This window comes from Chiloscyllium plagiosum, unplaced genomic scaffold, assembly GCF_037043375.1.
Source record: "Chiloscyllium plagiosum isolate Xiang-an unplaced genomic scaffold, Cpla_swu_hap1 HiC_scaffold_6, whole genome shotgun sequence".
Classification (NCBI taxonomy): domain Eukaryota; kingdom Metazoa; phylum Chordata; class Chondrichthyes; order Orectolobiformes; family Hemiscylliidae; genus Chiloscyllium; species Chiloscyllium plagiosum.
In genome coordinates, this window is record NW_028270144.1 from 81056378 (window position 1) to 81079762 (window position 23385).

The window sequence follows — 23385 nt, forward strand, 5'->3', positions numbered from 1 at the left end:
TATCCAAGGTCAGTTTCTTTTGTGAGTGAATTTACAGTTTTATAAGACATTAGTTTCTGATTAGTTGAGTTCAATGTTTTGTGTTTTAGTGGTCAATTTTCATAAATTTCAAGCTAAGTGGATTGACCATTACAATAAACCAGCAGTGACCTGATGCATGCCCTCTTCAATGTGGGAGCTCAAGTTCAAGCTTCATGTTTTGAAGTCTGAAAAGAAGCCAGAGTAATTTCAATGTGGTGGTGACAGGACAGCTACAGAAAATGCAGGAGATCAGCAAAGAGGTGATCAGTAGATAGGGTAGAAGATAGACACAGGTAGTGCTAGAACTCCCCAACCCGGCCGCACTTGTTAACCACTTTTCATTTTCGAATGCCAGGGAGGGTGATAGTTCCTTGAGGTAATAAAAGCTCCTGCAACATGAGAAATTTGACTTCAGGCAAGGAGACTAGACATGCAGTGGCTATAGGGGATTTATAGCTCATAGAATAAGATGGACACTTCTGGAACTGCAATGCAATTCTGTAAACGGTCTGCTGATTTTGTTAGAGTAAAGTAAATCACAAAGTGGGAGGAGTCATTGTTCATGTTGGAACCAACAATATAGATGTTCAGGTCCTTCAGATAAAATTTCAGGGACAAGGTAAAATATTAGACCACAGAAAGCAGTAATCTCAAGATTACTCCGTGACTCAAGCCAGTGAGTACAGATAGATAGTGCAGGTGAATGCATGGCTGAGAATTTGATGGAAGAGGGAGACTTGCAGATTTTTGGGTCATTGAGTCTAGTTTTGTTGGATATAGTATCCGTACAAGATAATAAGGCTGCACCTGAACAAACCCAAGACAATGTTTCCACTGAAAGATTAAGAAGAACTGCTGAGAAGAGGGGATACAGTATATACTAGAGTAATAGTCGATCTCATGGAAAAGGCGACCCACAATTTTTGGCTGAGAAATCTGTAATTTTGTGTAAATAATGTGTAAAAGTTGATCCTAGCTCTTCATTGATAACAGATCAATATTTGTGAGTAAGCGTGCCAGCCATCACACTCCACTCCATATTTTCGATCTTACCATAATTCGGTTTTTTACTTTATTCATTTAGAGAACAATTGGGCTTCTGCTAATGATACCATATGAATTTTGACTAGCATCAATTTCAGCCACTCAAAAGCAGTATCCATATAATAGTCAACCCCTTAATTTGACCTTAAAAAGTAGTCAAAAATGTAACTATTATTGTATATACAGGAAACTAGTTTGGCTGGGAGAAAGACACCACAAGACAATTGAAAAAAGATCAGAGGATAGAAAGGTACACCTAGTAATTACAAATAATGACAGGGACAAGACCAAGAAAAAAAATCAAAAATGGCAAAAGAGATATTAAAATTGTGTGCGCATCAGTGTCTGTAGTCTAACTAATAAGGGTAGTGAACTAATTGGGATTATGATGTGATGAACAAGGCCATGCACAGGAGCTTAATATTCCTGATTAGCTGTATTTAAGAACATGAGAGAGGGAAAAAGAGAAAGTATGGTAATATTAATTAGCAATGATATTCAAATTCTGAAGAAAGATTTTAGCACTGAATTTAGAACAAAAACAGAAAGGATTGGATGAATTTAGCAGCATCTGTGGAGAGAGAAAGAGAGTTCAATGTGACTCGCTTTACCTGCTTTTGCTTTTATTCACACTGAATTCATTTGGCCTGCATTGACAAACAGAGGGAGAGCAATTGCACTGTTCTGAGGACTTTTTTTTGAATTACAAACAAAATGAGAACATTTTTCACCAAATTTAAAAAGCATTTAACAAAAAGGAATTGCAATAAGACGATATTTAATCTTAATACAGACTGGTATATTCAAAGGGTTAAGAAGAATATCTGTTGTGTATAGGAGGAAAGTATATCTGCAGTCCAACAAAGGAAAAAAGCAATTTTGCATTTGGTTCTCAGAAATGCAGCACTGTCGGACGTCATTTGGATAAGTGACCACAATATCACTCTCCTTAATTATGGGAAAGGATCAGAAAATGTTAAAGGTAAATTTCTGTACTCGGAACAGCCAGTTTTGATGGAAATGTACAGGCAAATTGAAGGGTAAAGCCTTAAAGAGGAAAAATGTCTATTCAAGATCAAATTGTGGTGTTAGAAACACATGAAGGAAGATGCAGTAGATTAAAGGGAAAGATCAATGCTATAGACCAAGACAACAATAATGGTAACAATAATCAGAGCTTAACACAAGAAAATAAAGCATTCAAAATTAAAAATGTACCAGCAGGTAAGGCCAGAGTTTGCACAAATAGTAAAAAGGAATAACTAATTATGGAATTTGCACAGCACTGATAACAAAACAGCTCAAATAGAAAATACTTGGGACTTGGTAGCTGCAACAGTGACATGTTTACAAGTGAGCAAGCTGGAACCTGAATATTCAAGGGAAACTGACATTTCACAAAGTCAGGAAGCTTGGAAAAGATACATTAACTGGGATAGATATATTAATTAAGCTAGAATACAATAATCATGGATAGCACAACAGTAAAAGATGACCTTAATTCTAAAGATCAGCATTTAGAGTCAATTTGGGTACAGATAAGAAAGAACAAATGTAAGAATTCATTCATGGCAGTAGTTTAGAGGTTCCCCACCAGAAACTACATTGGAAAACAAGAGTATACAGGAAGAAATAAAAGGGGTCTTGTTAGAAAGCCACCGTGGTAATCATAGGCAATTTTAATCTACATATAGATTGAATGGAGCAAATTGACAAAGGTAACCTAAAAGATGAGTTTGTAGAGTGTTTTTTGAGACAATTAGAGCAGCATGTTCCAGAACCACCCAAAAGGCAGGCTACTCTAGAACTGGTACTGCATCACCACACAGTGAAGAGATCTCTAGGTAGCATTGATCATTATATCATTGAATTTCACCATCAGTTTGAAAGTACAAGAGTGAGAATAAGACCAGCATTTTAAACTTAAATAAATTAAACCACAAGTTATGATGACAGAGGTGCTGAAAACAAACGGTGAAATTACATTAATTGGGTGAGACAATAAAGATGCAGAGGAAGACATTTAAGGAGATATTTCACAAGACTCAAAGATACATTTCGTGCGAAAGAGAAGGATGCTCCTGAAGGATGCTTACAGAGAAGATGTCATTAAGATGTTTCCTTTTGGGAGATACAAGAACTCGAGGACAAAAAAAAAGGAATCTCCCATTTAAGATGGAGATGAGGAGAATTTCTTTTTCTTTTGCAAGGTTGGTCATTTATAGCATTCTCTTCCTGAGACACCAGTGGAAGCAGATCAGTGATGTTTTGTTAAGGCTGAGTCAGATAGATTCTTGACTGACAAAGGATTCAAAAGGCAACATGGAGCAGATAGGAATGTAGAGCTGAGGTCATTGTCAGATGAATCATGATATGATCAATATGAATCACCATCTCCTCTATCTACTTTGACTGTACATCTAGAGATGCAAACTGGAAGAAAAAAGCTGTAAAAATCACAACTAATGTGTCCTGTATGGCAAAAGATATAATAGTTAAAACAGAAATGGATATCTCAAAACAAACACCAGGAGCAAAATTCAGTCATTATTAGAAAGATTATTGGAAGAACTGGAGGGAATATTGTTATGGAACAGGCCAGATCCACCTCCACCTCCCCCCACCCCTCAAAATATTTTAAGAAGGTAGCCTAAACCCTAACTTTTTCTTACTTTAAAGGCATATGTGAAATGGATATTCCAGGTGTGATGCAGGTGAATAAACCACTCAACTTTAAGCAAAACAATATATTTGAACACTTCAGTTGAAACACGAACAAAAGAAAGTGGAATTTAGAATAACTTAACAATTAGAAAACTTAACTGACTCGACATAGGAACTTAACTAAGGAGTTGTTCCAATTCCTGCAACATCCCATAAACACACCCCTTGGCAAAAGGTAAATTCAAACAGTTTCTTATTGGCAGGAAAGATTTGAGAGAGAAGTCAGCCAGGGATCATCCGTTAAAGCTTGGAGCTTTTTCTGCTATAACTAAACCAAGCAGCTTCTCACTGTTACAACTGAACCAAACTATAAAAAACCTGAACTGACAGGACTGACCACACCGCTGCCATTATTAAAATAGACATTTCCAGACATTTCAGCACCTCTGCCTTTACAATCTCTTGAAAAAACCCAAGGACAAAAAAAAACCTTGTTAAAGTGACACCATTGACATATTATGCTTTAAAAATGATTTAATACAGGAGCACTTAGAAAACAATGACATTGATCACAGAATTAGAATGGGTTTACAAAAGTGAAATTATGCTTGACAAATCAACTAGAATTGAAACTTTATTGCTGGAACAGCACAGCAGGTCAGGCAGCATCCAGGGAACAGGAGATTCGACGTTTCGGGCACAGGCCCTTCCTCAGGAAGGGCCTGTGCCCGAAACGTCGAATCTCCTGTTCCCTGGATGCTGCCTGACCTGCTGTGCTGTTCCAGCAATAAAGTTTCAACTTTGATCTCCAGCATCTGCAGACCTCACTTTCTCCTCGAAGAAATCAACTAGAATGTTGAGTGGATGTAAAGTCAGCTGCTGGTTTAGTTGTTGATAAAGAATAACCAGGAGAATGTAGGTTATTTGGACTTCCAGAAGGTTTTTGATAAGGTTCTACAGAAGAGATTAATATGTAAAATTAAAATCATGGGATAGGGATAGTGTACTGGCACAGACAGACAACTGACAGGTAGGCAGGAAATAAAGGGTAGGAATAAAGGGGTCTTTATCCGAGTGGCAGCCAGTAACTACTGTGGTACAGCAGGGATCAGTGCTTGGATCTCCATCTATTCACAATACATCTTAGTGATTTAGATGAGACTACTAAATGCAGTATTGCCAAGTTTGCAGACGATGCAAAGCTGGGTGGGAGGCTAAGCTGTAAGGAGGATGTAGAGGGGCTTCACTGTGATTTGGAGAAGTTGAATGAGTGGGCAAATATATGACAGAAAGAAAGAAAAATGAACTATAACATTAGTAGCAAAAACAGAAAAATAGATTGTCTGAATGGCAATAGATTCTGAAAAAGAAAATATGCAACAAGACCTGGATCCTCGTACACCAATTGCTGATAATAAGTTTGCAGGTGCAGAAGGCGATAGAGGTGCAGTATAGAAGCAGGAAGGTCATGTGCAATTGTTCAGAGCCTGATAAAAGCCATACCTGGGGTATGGTGAGCAGTTTTGGTCTGAATGGATGTCCTGGCTATGGACAGAATACAATGAATGTTTAACAGACTGATTCCTGGGATTTAAAAAATCTGGATTAGTTAGGACCAAATTCACTGGGGTTTGTAAGAACAAGGAGAAATCTCATAGAAACCTAGCTGGATGTTTGGTTTGCAATGCAGAGTGATGTCAACAACATGAATTCAATTCCTGCACTGGCTCAGGTTGCCATGAAGGATTCTCCTTCTCAGGCTCTCCACTCCCCGGGCGTGGTAACCCTCAGGTTAAGCCATCAGTTGCCTCTAATGAGGGAGCAGCCCAATTGTGTGGTAAAACTATGGCGACTTTATCTTTACCTTCATAAAATTCAAAGAGGACTATACAAGGTAAATGCAGGAAGGATGTTACCAAGGTCTTTGGAATCCATAACCAGAGATCACAATCTAAGAATGTGGTGCAAGTCATTTAAGATTGAGATGAGGAGAACTTTCTTCATCCTGAGACTGGTGAGCCTACGGAGTGACAGTCATAGAGATGGTCAGCACAGAAATCGACCCTTCAGTCCAACTTGTCCATGCTGACCAGATGTCTTAGATTAATATAGTCCCATTTGCCAGCATTTGGCCCATATCCCTCTAAACCCTTCCTACTTCTACCCATCCAGACACCTTTCAAATGATGTAATGTTTCAGCCTCCACCACTTCCTCTGGCAGCTCATTCCAAACATACACCACCAAATGTATGAAAAGTTGCCTCTTAGGTCCCTTTTAAATTTTTCTCCTCTTATCCTAAACCCATGCCCTCTAGTTCTGGGCTCCGCCATCCCAAGGAAAATACCTTGTCTATTTACCCTATCCATGCCCCTCATAATTTTGTAAACCTCTACAAGGTCACCCCTCAGCCTCCGACACTCCCGGGAAAACAGCCCCAGCCTAGTGGGCAGCACGGTGGCACAGTGGTTAGCACTCCTGCCTCACAAGTCCAGAGACCCGGGTTCAATTCTCGATTCAGGCGACTGACTGTGTGGAGTTTGCACATTCTCCCCGTGTCTGCGTGGGTTTCCTCCGGGTGCGCGGGTTTCCTCCCACAGTCCAAAGATGTGCAGGTCAGGTGAATTGGCCATGCTAAATTGCCCGTATTGTTAGGTAGGGGGGTAAATGTAGGGGAATGGGTGGGTTGCATTTCGGCGGGTCGGTGTGGACTTGTTGGGCCGGAGGGCCTGTTTCCACACTGTAAGTAATCTAATCTAATCTAATCTAATCTATTCAGCCTCTCCCTACAGCTCAAAACCTCCAACCCTAGCAATATCCTTGTAAATCTTTTCTGAACCCTGTCAAGTTTCACAACATTCTTCCAGTTGGAAGGAGACCAGAATTGCACACATTCCAAAAGTAACCTAACCAATGTCCTGTGTAGCCGCAATATGACCTCCCAACTCCTGTACTCAATGCTCTGACCAATAAGGCCAAACACCTTCTTCACTATCCTATCTACCTGAGACTCCACTTTCAAGGAACTATGAACTTGCACTCCAAGGTCTCTGTTCAGCAACATTCTCCAGAACCTTACCATTAAGTGTATAAGACCTGCCCTGATTTGCCTTTCCAAAATGCAGCACCTCAAACTTAACTAAACTAAACTCCATCTGCTGCTCCTTGGGCCCATTGGCCCATCTGATCAAGATCCCGTTGTACTCTCAGGTAACCTTCTTCACTGTCCACTACACCTCCAATTTCAGCGTCATCCGCAAACATACTAACTATATCTCCTATGTTCACATCCAAATCATTTATATAAATGATCAAAAGCAGTGGACCCAGCACCGATCGCTATAGCACACCACTGGTCACAAGCGTGCAGTCTGAAAAACCAGCCTCCACCACCACCTTCTGTCTTCAACCTTTGAGTCAGTTCTGTATCCAAATGGTAGTTCTCCCTGTATTCCATATGATCTAACCTCGCTAACCAGTCTACCATCAGGAACCTTGTCGAACGCCTTATTCAAGTTCATAGATGATCACGTCCAGCGCTCTGCCCTCATTAATCATCTTTGTTACCTTTTCAAAAAACTCAATCAAATTAGTGAGACTTGATTTCCCACGCACATAGCTATGTTGACTATCCCTAATCTGTCCTTGCCTTTCCAAGTACATGTAAATCCCGTCCCTCAGGATTGTGGGCGGCACGGTGGCACAGTGGTTAGCACTGCTGCCTCACAGCGCCAGAGACCCGGGTTCAATTCCCGCCTCAGGCGACTGACTGTGTGGAGTTTGCACGTTCTCCCCGTGTCTGCGTGGGTTTCCTCCGGGTGCTCCGGTTTCCTCCCACAGTCCAAAGATGTGCAGGTCAGGTGAATTGGCCATACTAAATTGCCCATAGTGTTAGGTAAGGGGTAAATGTAGGGGTATGGGTGGGTTGCGCTTCGGCGGGGCGGTGTGGACTTGTTGGGCCGAAGGGCCTGTTTCCACACTGTAAGTAATCTAATCTAATCTAATCTAATCTAATCCCCTCCAACAATTTGCCCATCACCAACATCAGGCTCACCATTCTATAGTTCACGGGCTTTTCCTTACCACCTTTCCTAAATAGTGGCATTTTGTCAGCCAACCTCTGGTCTTCCGGCACCTCACCTGTGACTATTGATGATCCAAATAATTCTCTGCCGTAGAAAGCAGTTGAGACCAAAACATTGCATCTTATTTTTGAGAAGGAATTAGATGTAATTCTTTGGGCTAAAGGAATCAAAGAGATGGTGAGGAACAGGGTAACGAGTACGATAACCAGTCATGACTGTATTGAATGGTGCAGCAGGCTCAAAGAGCCAAATGGTCCATAAGACCAGTGTATGAAAAAAGTTAGCAATCAAACTTCAAGCACACTGGACAAACGAAGGACGATGAGAAAAGGGCCGGTTAATACAGGACTGAAGGTGTTATATCTGAATGTACACAGTATAAGCAATCAAGGTAAATGAACTTGTGTGCAGATCAAAACTGGCAGGTATGACATTGTGGTCATCATGAAGAGATGACTGCAAGGGGATCAGGACTGGGAGTTGAATATTCAAGATATACATTTGATCGAGAAGATAAGTAGTTGGGTAGACAGAATGGGGTTGCCTTATTAGCAAGAGATTAAATTTAGTCAACAGTAAGAATCGAAATAGGGCTAGATGGTGTAGAATCTGTGTAGATAGAATTGAAGAACCGCAAAAGGTAAAAAAAAACATAATTGGAGTTATTTACAGGCCTTCAAATACTAGTCAGGAGCTGGGGTGCAAGAAACACCAGGAGATAGAAAAGATGTGTAGTAAATGGAAAATTTGCAGTGATAATGGGGGATTTCATTATGCAGGTGGACTTGGAAAAACAGGTTGGCAGTGGATTGCAAGAAAAGAATTTGTAGAATGTCTACAAGATGGCTTTTTGGAGCAGCTTGTGATGGAGCCCACTAGGGAACAGGCAGTACTGGATTTAATGTTGTGCAATGACGCAGACTTGATAAGGGAGTTTGAGGTAAAGCAACCCTTAGAAGGCAGTGATCATAATATGATTGAATTTACTCTGCAATTTGAGAGGGAGAAGATAGAATCAGAGGCAAAGATATTACAGCTGAACAAAGGCAACTACAGAAGCATGAGGGAGGAGCTGTGTACAACTGACTTGGAGAGGAGCCTTGCAGGAAAAGCTGTGGAATGGCAATGGCTGGAGTTTCTGGGATTAATTCAGGAGACACAGCAGAGATTCATCTTGAGGAAAAAGAAGCATGGTACAGGGAGGATGAGGCAGCCATTGCTGACTAGGGAAGTCAAGCAAAGCATAAAAGCAAAAGCATATAATGTGGTGAAGGACTGTGGGAAACCAGAGGTTTAGGAGGCTTACATAGACCAACAAAGAAATAAGGAGGGAGAAGATTAAACATGAAGGGAAGCTAGCCAGTAATATAAAGGAAGACTTTAAGAGTTTATTTAGATATATAAAGGGCAAAACAGAGGCAAAAGTGGGCATTGGGTCACTGGAAAATGACTCCTGAGTTAGCAGTGTGTAACAAGGAAATGGCTTAGGAACTGAATAACTAATTTGCATCAGTCTTCACAGTGGAAGACAAAAGTAATATTCCAAAAATTCAACAAAGTGAGTGGACACAGATGAGTATGGTGGCCATCACCGAGGAGAAGGCTAAAAAAAACTGAAGGTGGATAAATAACGTGGACCAGATGGACTACAAGTTCCTGACGAAGGGCTTTTGCCCAAAATGTCAATTCTCCTGCTCCTTGGATGCTGCCTGACGTGTTGTGCTTTTCCAGTAGCACACTCTCTACTCAGATGGACTACACCCCAGAGTTTGAAGGGAGATAGCTAAAGCGATAGGGAAGGTGTTAGTGGTGATCTTTCAAAATCGCTAGAACCAGGGAGGACTCCAGAGGACTGAAAAATCGCTAATGTGACACCTCCGTTTAAAAAAAGCAGTAAGGCAAAAGACGGAAAATCACAGACTGACGAATCTAACCTCGGTCATGGGTAAGACCCTGGAATCCATTGTGAAGGATGAGATTTCTGAATACTTGGAAGTGTATGGTAAAATAGGGCTGAAAATGTGTTGCTGGAAAAGCGCAGCAGGTCAGGCAGCATCCAAGGAGCAGGAGAATCGACGTTTCGGGCATGAGCCCTCAGTTCCTTCATCTGGATTGTTAATGTATGAAGTGAGAAGTTGTGTCCAAATGCTGAGCATTGCGAAACACCACTTGCCATGGCTGCCATTCTGAGAAGCAATCTTTTACCCCCAGTCTCTGCTTTCTGCCAGACAGCCGGACTTTTATCCATTCTTGCACTTTGACACCAAGGGCCCTTGGAATGAAGAAGGGCTCATGCCCGAAACGCCGATTCTCCTGCTCCTTGGATGCTGCCTGACCTGCTGCGCTTTTCCAGCAACACATTTTCAGCTCTGATCTCCAGCATCTGCAGTCCTCACTTTCTCCTATGGTAAAATTGGGAAAAGTCCGCATGGTTTCATCAAGGGGAGGGCATGTCTGACAAATCTGCTAGGATTCTTTGAGGAAGTAACCTGCAGGTTAGACCCAGGAGAGCCAATGGATGCTATCTACCTGGACTTCAAGAAGGCCTTTGACTAGGTCCTACACAGAAGGCTACTGAGCAAGATAAGGGCCCTTGGTGTCAAAGTGCTAGAATGGATAAAGGTCTGGCTGTCTGGCTGAAAGCAGAGACTGGGGGTAATAGATTGCTTCTCAGAATGGCAGCCAATGACATGTGGTGTTTCACAATGCTCAGCATTGGGACACAACTTCTCACTTCATACATTAACAATCTAGATGAAGAAACTGAGGGCATTTTGGCTAAGTTTGCAGATGATGCAAAGATAGGTAGAGGGACAGGTAGTATTGAGGTGGTGGGGAGACTGCAGAAGGATTTGGACAGGTTAAAATAATGGGCAAAGAAGTGGCAGATGGAGTATAACATTGGAAAGTGTGAGGTCATGCATTTTGATGGGAGGAATAGAAGCATGGACTATTTTCTAAATGGGGAGACAATTCAGAAGTCTGAAGTGCAAAGAGACTTGGGAGTTCTAGTCCAGGATTCTCTCAAGGCAAACTTGCAGGTTAAGTCAGTAGTTAGGATGGCAAATGCAATGATGGCATTTATTTTGAGAGGTCTGTAATAGTCCCTGTACAAGTAGGGTAGTAGGGATATTCCAGGTAACTACAGACCAGTGAGCCTGACATCGGTGGTGGGGAAGTTGCTGGAGAGAGTACTGAGAGATAGGGTCTATTTATATTTAGAAAAGAATGAGCTTATCAGTGATAGGCAACATGGTTTTGTGCGGGGGAGATCGTGCTATACCAACTTAATAGAGTCCTTCGAGGAAGTGACCAAGTTGTTAGATGAAGGAAGGGCTGTTGATGTCGTATACGTGGACTTTAGTAAGGCGTTTGATAAGGTTCCCCATTGTAGACTAATGGAGAAAGTGAAGTCACATGGTGTGCAGAGTGTTCTAGCTAGGTGGGTAAAGAACTGGTTGAGCAACAGGAGACAGAGAACAGTAGTTGAAGGGAGTTTCTCGAAATGGAGAAAGGTGACCAGTGGTGTTCCACAGGGGTCAGTGTTGGAGCCACTGTTGTTTGTAATATACATAAATGATTTAGAAGAAGGCACTGTTGGTGTGATCAGCAAGTTTGCAGATGACACAAAGATTGGTGGAGTTGCAGAAAGCATAAGTGACTATCATTCAGTTTTCGGTATGTTTCAATTAGAGTTGGGCAGAAAAGTGGCAGATGGATTTCAATCCAGACAAATGTGAGGTGATGCATTTAGGCAAGTCTAATTCTACAGCGAATTATACAATGAATGGAAGAGCCTTGGGAAAAGTTGATGGGCAGAGAGGTCTGGGAGTGCAAGTCCATTGTAGCCTGAAAGTTGCTGCACAGGTGGATAGAGTGGTCAAGAAGGCATATAGTATGCTTGCCTTCATTGGAAGGGGTGTTGAGTATAAGAGCTGGCAAGTCATGTTAAAATTGTACAAGACGTTGGTTCGGCCGCATTTAGAATACTGTGTACAGTTCTGGTTGCCACATTACCAAAAGGATGTGGACACTTTGGAGAAGGTGCAGAGAAGGTTTACGAGGATGTTGACTGATATGGAAGGTGCTAGCTATGAAGAGAGGTTGAGTACGTTAGGTTTATTTTCACTAGAAAAAAGGAGATTGAGGGGGGACCTGACTGAGGTTTACAAAATCATGAAGGGTATAGACAGGATGGACAGAGACAAGTTTTTCCCCAAAGTGAAGGATTCAATAACGAGAAGTCATGCTTTCAAGGTAAAAGGTGGAAAGTTTAAGGGGGATACATGCGGCAAGTACTTCACACAGAGGGTGGTGGGTTTTTGGAACGCATTGCCAGCAGAGGTGGTAGAAGCAGGCACGGTAGATTCATTTAAGATGCGTCTGGACAGATGCATGAGTAGGTGGGGAGCAGAGGGATACAGATGCTTTGGAATTGACCGACAGGTTTAGACAGTACATTTGGATCGGCTCAGGCTTGGAGGGCTGAAGGGCCTGTCCTGGCCGTAAATTTTCTTTGTTCTTTGTTCTATAAAAGCAGGGATGTACTTCTAAGGCTCTGTGAGGTTCTGGTCAAACAACATTTGGAGTATTGTGTGCAGTTTTGAGCCCCAAATCTTACTGGCCTGGGAGTGCATTCAGAGGAGGATCATGAGAATGGTCCCAGGAATGAAAAGCTTAACATCTGAGGAATGTTTGAGGACTCTTGGTTTATACTCGATGGAGTTTAGAAGGACGAGGGGGGATCTAATTGAAACATACCGAAAACTGAATGGCCTGGACAGAGTAGATGTTGGGAAGAGGTTTCCATTGGTAGGAAAGACTAGAACCTAAAAGACATAGCCTTAGCGTAAAGGAAAAACCTTTTAGAATGGAGATAAAGAGAAACATGTACAAAATTGGGTGACACAATGGCTCAGTGGTTAGCACTGCTGCCTCACAGCGCCAAGGACCCGGGTTCGATTCCAGCCTCAGACGACTGTCTGTGTGGGGTTTGCACATTCTCCCCGTATCTCCGTGGGTTTCCTTTGGGTGCTCCAGTTTCCTCCCACAATCCAAAGATGTGTCAGTCAGGTGAATTAGCCATGTTAAATTTCCCAAAGTGTTAGGGGCATTAGTCAGCTGTAAATATAGGGTACTGGAATGGATCTGGGTAGGTTATTCTTTGGAGGGTCAGGGTGGACTTGTTGAGCCGAAGGCCTGTTTCCATACTGTAGGGAATCTAATATAAACGCTTGCTAATATTTAATGACAGATAATCAATAAAAATGTGCCTCTATAAAAGAGCTTTAACATTGCAAACTAGGAGCAGGAGAAGGCAATTCAGCTCCTTCAGCCTGCTCTGCCATTTGATACAATCATGGCTGATCTCATCTCGGCCTCAACTCCACTTTCCTGCCCACCCTCCAACCCATCACTTAGTAAAAAAAAACTGTCGAATTCCTGCTTAAATTGACTCATTGCGGTAAGCATCCATCACACTCTGGGGTAGTGAATTTCACATGTTCACGACCTTTGAAAGAAGTAACTTTTCCTCTGTTTTAAATCTACTACCCTTTATCCTAAAACTGTGACCTCATATTCGAGATTGTCCTGTAGGAAGAAACACCCTTTCTACATCTCTACTGTCAATCATCTTTCGCATACTGTATATCTCAATTAAATAACCTCTCATTCTTCTGAACCCCAGAGACTATCAGCCTTAACTGTTCAATATCTCTTCATAAGACAATCTCTTCATAATTCCTCTTACCTGAGGAATCAAATCTAGCAACCCTTCTCTGAACTACCTCAAATTCCACCACATCACTCCTCATTGGGACCAAAGTTACACGTTACTCCAGATGTGGTCTCACTAATGCCTTCTATAATTGCTATACTTCACTACTTTTACATTCTATTCCTTTAATAGTAAGTGGCAGAATTCCATTTGCTTTCCTTATTACTTGCTCTCACTGCTTGCTAGTTTTCTGCAATTCATGCAGAGACACCCAGCTCCTATGGACCAAAGCACTCTGAAGTTTCTCTCCATTTAAAAATATTCCCCTGACCAAAATAGATTACCTGATGTTTCTCCACATTAAACTTCATCTGCTAAATTTTGGTTCACTCACATAACCTATCCATATCCATTTGTAATTTTTTTTATTTCTTCATCATAACTTACATTCCCACCTATTTTAACGTCATCTGTAAATCTGACTAAAGGACTTTCTATCCCTGCACCCAAGTAATTCATACTGGGGTCCAATTAATAATTGGGGACCAAGAACCAAATCCTATATCACCTCACTAATTACATCTTGCCAACCAGAAAAACACCCATTTATCACAACTCTACCCAGGTTGTTCACAGAAGTGGTAAACGACATAATATGGCAGGTGACCAAAAGGTTGAGTCAATTGCTAATGTAGGTCAGTAACCAGTGTGGATTCAAGCTCAGATATGCAGATCAGAGTTTCAGATGAGTTCAAGTTTTCCAGTCAGAAGAATAATGGAATAGATGAGTGCAGAATAACAAAGCCATGGATGAGGGTGTCAGCATCATGTCAGCTGAGGCACAAATGGGCAGTTATAAGGTCACAAGCAAATTGTAATCTCTTCACTTCAACAGGTAACAATGTTTCTTCTGTTTCTAATACTAAAGCTTTACATAGGTAACCTAGTTAGGTGACCACATACATTAACAAATAAGTTGCTCAAATAAAAATGTGTAGACAGGAGAATTTTTCTCACAAACTTGTAAAAATAGCTATAAAATTATGACAATGCCTTTGCCTATTATATTTTCAATGAAATTCTTATGCTCTAACTTAAAATTTGTGAAGTTAAATATATAACATACATACGTATTTTAGAGAACTAGGCTTTATCGGTATATTGACAAGTGGGATTCAGAGAATAAAACACTTCCTATCGGAAAGATGTTGTGAAACTTGAAAGGATTCAGAAAAGATTTACAAGGATATTGCCAGGGTTGGAGGATTTGAGCGAAAGGGAGAGGTTAAAACAGGCTGGGGCTGTTTTACCTGGAGCGCCAGAGGCTAAGAGGTGACCTTATAGAGGTTTTCAAAATTATGAGGGGCATGGATAGGATAAATAGGGGGAGTCCCGAACTAGAGGGCATAGGTTTAGGGTGAGAGGGGAAAGATATAAAAGAGTCCTAAGGTGCAACTTTTTCATGCAGAGGGGGTGGTATGTGTCTGGAATGAGCTGCCAGAGGAAGCGGTGGAGACTAGTACAACTGCAACATTTAAAAGGCATTTGTATGGCTATATGAATAGGAAGGGTTGAGAAGAATATGGGCCAACTGCTGGCAGGTGGTACTATTTTGGCTTGGGATATCTGGTCAGTGTGGACAGGTTGGACCGAAGGGTCTGCTTCCGTGCTATACAATTCTATGGCTCCATAATGTTAATGGCACAGTGGTGACTGACTGCAGCAGTGTGCATTGCAGTGTTACCACATTATGCGTAGCAATAGTATTAAAAATGGAAGTGAGGATGGTTACGCTAATGATATATGAATTATGGAGCAGTGGAGAAACCATTAGGACTTAATTCAATAAGTAATAAATATATAAACAATAGTTATAGAGTCAATTAATAAATATTTAAAATTACACTTTATTATATTTCCTTTAAAAACTAACATAATCTGAAAGTTCTAAAATTAAATACTTTTTTAAAGCAATTGTATGCTTCAAATTTTATGAGTAAATCATATGCAAATCAGCGAGCAGACCTTGCTCATCGTCTTGGCAGAACTCAAAATGGAAAGAGATTAAACAGTGCACTGCATTCAAAAGATAAGAATTCCTTTTCAAAAAATAAATTAATTGCTACAGAAACTAAATTGCTTCAGAGATCCTTCTACAATAACTTTTCATAGTCTGCGATCAATGTCAAAAATGCTAATAGAGTTTTGGTACAAATATATCTGTCATTATATGCTAAAGATTAACAATGGTTTTAATAGAAAGGGGTTCTTAGCTTGGTGATCTAAAATTCTACATTTAGAAAAAGTACTTATTGCAGAATGTTCAAAGATATTGGATATTACTGAATGAGATGTTATACTTCTAGTTGATTTGTTGACACCTTTCTTAAAATAGCTAAAGCCCATCTAAGCTCTTATACTTGTCCCTTGCACTTTTTATAGAATCAAAAAAGAATTTGCAACAAGCAAACAGTTGGCCTACTGCAGTCTGCTAATGTGTATCAACCAGTCAAATAGTTATCCTACTTCCATATGCTTGTCCTGTATCTAAATCCCACTATGTTCTACAACAAAAACAAAAATTGCTGTAAAAAGTCAGCAGATCTGGCAGCATCTGTGGAAAGAAAGCAGAGTTATGTTTCTGGTCCAGCAATCCTTCTTCAAAAAGGTTCTGTTTTGTTGCCAAATCTACTGAGGTTTTTCCAGTACTTCCTGTTTTTATGTCTGACTTCCAGCATCTGTTTTTTTTTCCCCTGCTATGCTCCACCTCTCCAAAATCCTGGAATGCACTAGTGCTATCTAACTTTAAGCCCACTTTTTCCATCACTCTTCAGTCTCTAACTCTCAAGTTTCTCCAGTCTGCATTAAGCGTTGACAACAAAACAATGACAACAGATGTTCTATGTCGCAAATTCAGCCTCAAATCCCAGAGGCAACTGACAGCAAGATAGAATGACAGAAACATACAGCACAAAACAGACCTTTGAGTCCGACTCATCCATGCCAACCAAGGTTCCCAAGCTAAACCAGTTCCATTAGCCTGCGTTTGGCCCATATCCCTCTAAACCTCTCTCATTCATGTACCTTTCCAAACGGCTTTTAAATGTTGTAACTGTATCTGTACCTACAGTTCCTCCAGCAGTTCATTCCATTTACGACTACCCTTTGCATGAAAATGTTGCCTGTCAGGTCCCTATTAATCTTTCCCCCTCACCTTAAAAATATGCCCTCTGGTTTTGAACTCCCGAGCCCTAGGGGGAAAAATACCTTTGCTCATCACTTAACTATGCCCCTCATGATTCATTAACTTCCATAACATCATCTGCCAACCTCCTATGCTTCAGTGAAAGAAGTCCCAGCCTATCCAGCCTCTCCTTATAACTCAAACCCTCCAGTTCCAGTGACATCCTTGTAAATCTTTTTTTGCACTCTCTTCAATATAATAATATTCTTCCTATAGCAGAGTAACCAGAACTGGACACAGTATTCCAAGAGTGGCCTCACCAACATCCTGTAAATTTCAACACAACATCCTAACTCCTATATTCAATGGTCTGACCAACAAAGGCAAGTATGCCAAACACTCCTTCACCATCCTGTCTACAGGTGATGCAACTTACAAGTAACGAGGTATCTGAATATCTAGGTCTTTCTGTTCAACAACACTCCCCAAGGCCCTACCATTAATTGTGCAAGTCCTGTTCTTGTTTATCTTATTAAAATATAACACCTCTCATTTTTCCATATTAAACTCTATCTGCCAGTCCTTGGCCCATTAGTCCAATTGATCAAGATCCCTTTGTCATCTTAGGTAGCCTCCTTCACTATCCACGATACCACAAAGTTTGGTGTCATCCACAAACATACTAACCATGCTTCCTAAATTTCACATGCAAATCATTTAGATAAACAATAAACAAGTGATTCTTGAGGAACACAACTAGTCACAGGCCTCCACCATCACTCCCTGTTTTCTAATGTCAAGCCAGTTGTGTATCCAATTGGCAAGCTGTCCCTGAATCCCACATGATCAACTTTACTAAGCAGTCTACTGTGTGGAACTTAGTCAAAGGCTTTACTAAAGTTCACATAGACATCATCTACCACTCTGCCTTCATCTATCATCTTGGTCACATCCTCAAAAAACCTCAATCAAGTTTGAGACATGATTTCTCATACACAAAACCCTGCAGACTATCCTTAATCAGTCCTTGCCTCTCCAAATGCATGTAAATTCTGTATCTCAAAATCCCCTCCAACAATTTACTCACCACTTACGTAAGACTCACTGGTCAATAGCTCCCATGCTTCTCCTTACAGCTGTTCTTAAACAAAGGCATAACATTAGCCACCCTCCACTCCTCCAGCACCTCACTCAGGGCTGTAGATGACACAGATATCTCGGCGAGAGGCCCCACAATTTCTTTCCTAGCTTCCCACAATGTCCTGGGATACACTTGATCAGGTATTGGAGATTTATCCACCCATATACCTTTTAAGACTTCCAGCACCTCCTCTTTTGTCAAGTGGAGTGTTTTCAAGATATCAATATTTATTTCCCTGAGTTCCCTAGCTTCCATATATTTCCTCACAGTAAATACTGATGAGAAATATTTGTTTAGTATCTCTCCCATCTCCTGTGGTTCCACACTTAGATGATCTTGTTGATTTTCAAGAAGCCCTATTCCACCCCCTCCCCTCCCCTCTCCCACCACCTCCACCAATTGCTCTTAACCCTATCTGGCAAGGCTATCTTGTATCCCCTTTTTGCCCTCCTGATTTCCTTCTTAAAAATGCCCTGACTCACTTGATCTTATTTATCCAAACTGGACATAAGCCTACCTCTTATTCTTAACCTGAGCCTCAGTTCATTCATCATTCCTTAGTCCTATCTGCCTTACCTTTCACTTTAACAGGATCATACTGCTTCTGAACCCATGTTGTCTCACATTTGAAAGCCTCCACTCGCCAGTTGCCCTGCAAACAGTCTATCCCAATCAACCTCTGAAAGTTCCTGTCTCACCGTCAAAATTGGCCTCACACCAATTTAGAATTCTAACCTTTATACAAGGCCTATCCTCCCAATAACTGTTTTAAAACTAATAGAAACTAGCCAGAAGAGGCACATCCAAAATCTTTCCTTTCCTCAATGATGAGATAGCCCAGCACATCAATGCAAAAACAAGACTGAGACATTGATGATAATGTCCAACAGTAGTGCCAAGTGAATAAACTATAGACCACAAGATGCTAGAGCAGACATATCCCATTTGGCCTTTCAAGTCTGCTCCACTATTCAATTAGATCATTGCTGAGCTTAAAACCCTCAATTTCACTTGCCCGCCTTATGCCCTAAACCCTCTATTCCTGATTAACAATCTCAACCTTGAACATACTTAATAACCTGGCTGAGACTACTTTCTGCAAAGAATTCCACAGATTCATGACCGCAAAGCATTCTTCCTCATGGGTCTTAAATGGGTCACCCCGTACTTGGAGACTTCTTCTGCCAAAGTGCATAATGCTATATTTTCAAAACTATATTTCATCATTTACTTTCACCTTTGAAAAATCTGTGCCTTTGTCACTTCATGTCTTGATTACTGCAATGTATTCCTCGCAAGACTTTACAATCACACCCAGCACAAGCTCCAACTCACTTCGAACTCTGTAGCCTTCAGCCCAAAGTCCTACACTTCCAATTTCCATTGCTCATCTCACTTTCCTGTACACATTGTGCTCAGGTAATTTAAGGCATTTGAGCAAAAAAATTAGCGAGCGTTTGTTCTGCAATTTCATTGTATCCACCCATGGGACGTGGGCATCACAGGCTGTGCCAGCATTTATTACCCGTCCCTAATTGCCTTTGGAAAGGTGGTAGTAAGCTGCTTCTTGAAGCACTGTAGTCAATGCGAGGTAGGTAGACCCACAATGCTGATAAGGAGAGAATTCCTGGATTTTGACCCAGTAATAGTGAAGAAATGGAAACATATCGCAAAGGCAGGATGATGAGTGGCTTGGAGAGGAACTTGCAGATGGTGGTGTTCCCATGTAACTCTGCCCTTGTCATTCTCAAAGCAAGTAGTCTAGTTTAGTAGATGCTTTCTTGAGGATTTTTGGTAATGTGCAATTTGTAGACAGTATATACTACTGTTACTGAGCATTGGTGGTGGAGGGAGAGGATGTTTATGGATGTGGACTGCTTTGGATGGCGTGAAGCTTATTGAGTGTTGCTAGAGCTGCACTCATCCAAGCAACTGGTGAGTATTTCATCACACTCTGTACTCATAACACAATAAGAAAAAGTAAAACTCAATAAAACCTATCCTAGACAAAAAAAATTCCAAAGTTGAACACCAGTCAAAACCGCATTCTAAAGCTGTAAATTTAAAAAGAGGAGGAAATCATTGCTTCAGCAACCAGCATAAAGCATCTTAAAGACATAATCCTAAAAGATAATATAACGGAGGCTGGGACAATTCTGATTTTCTGGACATTTCTTTATGAAATATTCCAACAAGTGAGAATGAGTACAGAAATCCTCATCTGAGCCCAGCACACTAATTACATCCCAGAGTATGATGATGCATCTACCAGTCAGGATAACTTCAACCCTGATGAATACTAACATTTTATTTCTGTAGCATACCCTTCCCAATTAATTTAGATTAGATTAGATTACTTACAGTGTGGAAACAGGCCCTTCGGCCCAACAAGTCCACACCAACCCTCCAAAGAGCAACCCACCCAGACCCATTCCCCTACATTAACCCATTCACATAACACTACGGGCAATTTAGCATGGCTAATTCACATAACCTGCACATTTTTGGACTGTGGGAGGAAACTGGAGCACCTGGAGGAAACCAGAATATGCAAACTCCACATAGACAGCCTGAGGCGGGAATTGAACCCGGGTCTCTGGCGCTGTGAGGCAGCAGTGCTAACCACTGTGCTGCCCACGTCAATTAAACATTATACAGCTCATAACCAGTGCATATTGCTATAGCCACATGATTGCTTTTTGGCACAGATATCTCATAACACAAAATGGAGAGAAATTGCATCTCACCTTCCTTAATTATTCAAGTTCACCTACCTAGAAAGTGGCTCCTGATGATCTTGTGAAGATTGTGTTTGTACAAGGCTGCTTTGTCTGGGCTTAATCTCTGTCGATCTGTTCATAGAATGGGGGCCTCCCTCGTGTTCTGAAACACTGCTCTGACATTTAAATGATGTTGACGCTTCTGGTGGCTTGCTTCCATTATAGGTTTTGTCCCAGGTTGACATCATATGACAATCTTTGCTTGGCTTTTGAAAACCACTATGAAAGGAATCGTGTGATTCTGGCATATAATTAGAAGTGTTCAAAAGGTTTACATCCCATTTGCTATTAAAATTCCCTTCATCCTCAGGTTTCATAAACTTAGATTTTAAGTTGTTTAAAGATTTCTCTTTTTCTGGATCATGAAAATTGTAACTTTCCAAACCTCTGGCACTAATATTTCTTCCCTGCGTCTCTTTGTATTTTTCTTCACTGGTTCTGTTAATTTCTCCACTTTTATCTGTACATTTATCTTTGGTACGTTTCATTTCAACCTCTCTGTCACTAGATGTGCATTCATTTTTGTATCTACTGGGAATGTCTTTTCTGCCGTTATCCCTTTCTTTGCAAATGATCAGGTCCTGGAAACTTTCTTCTGATCTTTCCCTTTCAATATCTCTGTCATCTTCCTTGTATCTGTCTTTGTTTCCACTCAGACCCCTTTCAGAACCACATCCCTTTGTTTCATTTCGATCAGAACTCCAGTTTCTTGACTTTTTCCAATTCTCTTTTCTATTCCTTTCACGGTCATCTTGATAGTTTAACGCTGCAACTTTTTCAGCTTCTTGTAACTTCTTTTGGAATAAGTCCATTGACTAAAGAGAGAAAAAACAAAAATTTTCAGCATACTAAATCTTTGGTTTGATTGCCTTATAGTCACTTGAATCTGAAGTGTTAAATCTTCGCAACTAAAAGTTAACCTGTTCAGATCACTTTAAACACCACTTTCTTCACAAATATTAATACACAAAATCCCAACAAACATTAATGCACATAAGTACTTTCTTAAAAAGCTACTTTCAGATCTGAAGTGAAACTGAAAGCTATTAAATATTGATGCAAAACATGGTAATGCAGAATTTAAACATTGCTAAAAGGAGAGTAGATGATGAAGTTTTACGCCATGCGCTCATTAGGACTAGGATTAAGAAACAAACATAGAGAGATTTTATTTTGTACAAAATGAAAAGATGGTTGTGATTGGATGGACCATAATTGTAATTCTTAACACAGTTCAGATTATTTAATAAACAATTTCCAATAGCAGAACCATATTTAATAATGGATAGATTTTTCTGTGGTTTACAAACACAGATTAGTTGCGCATGAAAGGCTTTCTGCTAACTGAATGGCCCACTGGACATGCTGTTTAGCATGGTCTGCCAGTCATTAGGACATACAACTCACATACTTGGCATCACACCACCGTACAGCTATAGAGATGCACAACACGGAAACAGACCTTTCGGTCCAACTTTTATGCTGACCAAATATCGCAATCTAATCTAGTCCCATTTGCCAGCACTTGGCCCATAAGCTTTTTTTTAACCCGGAGTGTTGTAGGAACATGGAACGTGCTGCCTGAAAGAATGATGGAGGTAGATACTGTTGCAACATTTAAGAAGCATTTGGATGGGCACTTAAAAAAATGCCAGTGCATAGTATGCTGTGGAATAGTGCAGGCAAATGGGATTGACATAGTTTGGTGTTTGTTAGTCCACAGGTCTATTTCTATGATGCAAGACTCGATGATCCTCTATAAATGTACATCACAATGATGATGTTTTATTGTATTTTAACAAAAGGAATTGTATATGCTAGTGGTTTCCATCAAATAAATTTTCTGCTACTAGTAAGCGCTCATTAGTTTGATGTCTGGAAATTAATTGTAATTCATCACATAATTCAATCTTAGGGCAAAACGAAGTTTCAAACTCATTCCCTTGTCTAAGTGTGGGGAATATAGAACCTACTGTCAGTGAAGCTCATTTACATTGTTTTCCTACACATCATAAGGGAACATTTATGTACTGAAGTTTTCAGAGTGATTAAGTATTAGAAAGCTTAACAGGAAATTCAAGTACACTTAACACAAATCTGTCAAATGTAATGTGGTGCACAAGGTCAAATTACTAGCTTTAACTTCACTTTATTGGGAAAGTATCTGCATAAATATGGCATTATATCCAAACAAGGAGAAATCAAAGGCATAGCAAAAGTTTGGTAAGTGTAAGTTGAAGTTTAACAGACAGTAGCAATTCAACCAATTTCAGCTACTTGCTTTAAAAAGTCCTTACTCCATATCTTGCAGCAATTACATCTTCGAGACGGCACTGTTGTTTCTCAGCCTGTTCCTTCATACGCTGATAGGATTTTTTCAGCCAGCTCAGCCCACCATCTTCAATCATAGCAGCTATTGGTTCAAAAATTTTAAAGAATAAGTTTTAAAGTTTAAAGACTTACAAAATTGGGCGGCACGGTGGCACAGTGGTTAGCACTGCTGCCTCACAGCGCCAGAGACCCGGGTTCAATTCCTGACTCAGGCGACTGACTGTGTGGAGTTTGCACATTCTCCCCGTGTCTGCGTGGGTTTCCTCCGGGTGCTCCGGTTTCCTCCCACAGTCCAAAGATGTGCAGGTTAGGTGAATTGGCCATGCTAAATTGCCCATAGTGTTAGGTGAAGGGGTAAATGTAGGGGTATGGGTCAGTTGCGCTTCGGCGGGTCGGTGTGGACTGGTTAGGCCGAAG

General features: G+C 40.8%; 1 protein-coding gene across 3 annotated transcripts in view; it reads right to left on the bottom strand.

Moving 5' to 3' along the window:
* The window catches only part of cwf19l2 (CWF19 like cell cycle control factor 2), a 143329-nt gene that overhangs the window by 65640 nt on the left and 54304 nt on the right, over positions 1–23385 (bottom strand). For all 3 annotated transcript variants that reach the window (XM_043691833.2, XM_043691830.2, XM_043691831.2), the window contains exons 7-8: positions 22935–23050; positions 20632–21452 (exon numbers count right to left, since the gene is read on the bottom strand). In XM_043691833.2, coding sequence (XP_043547768.2) covers positions 20632–21452; positions 22935–23050 — 937 coding nt within the window. The remainder of the gene's footprint in view (positions 1–20631; positions 21453–22934; positions 23051–23385) is intronic.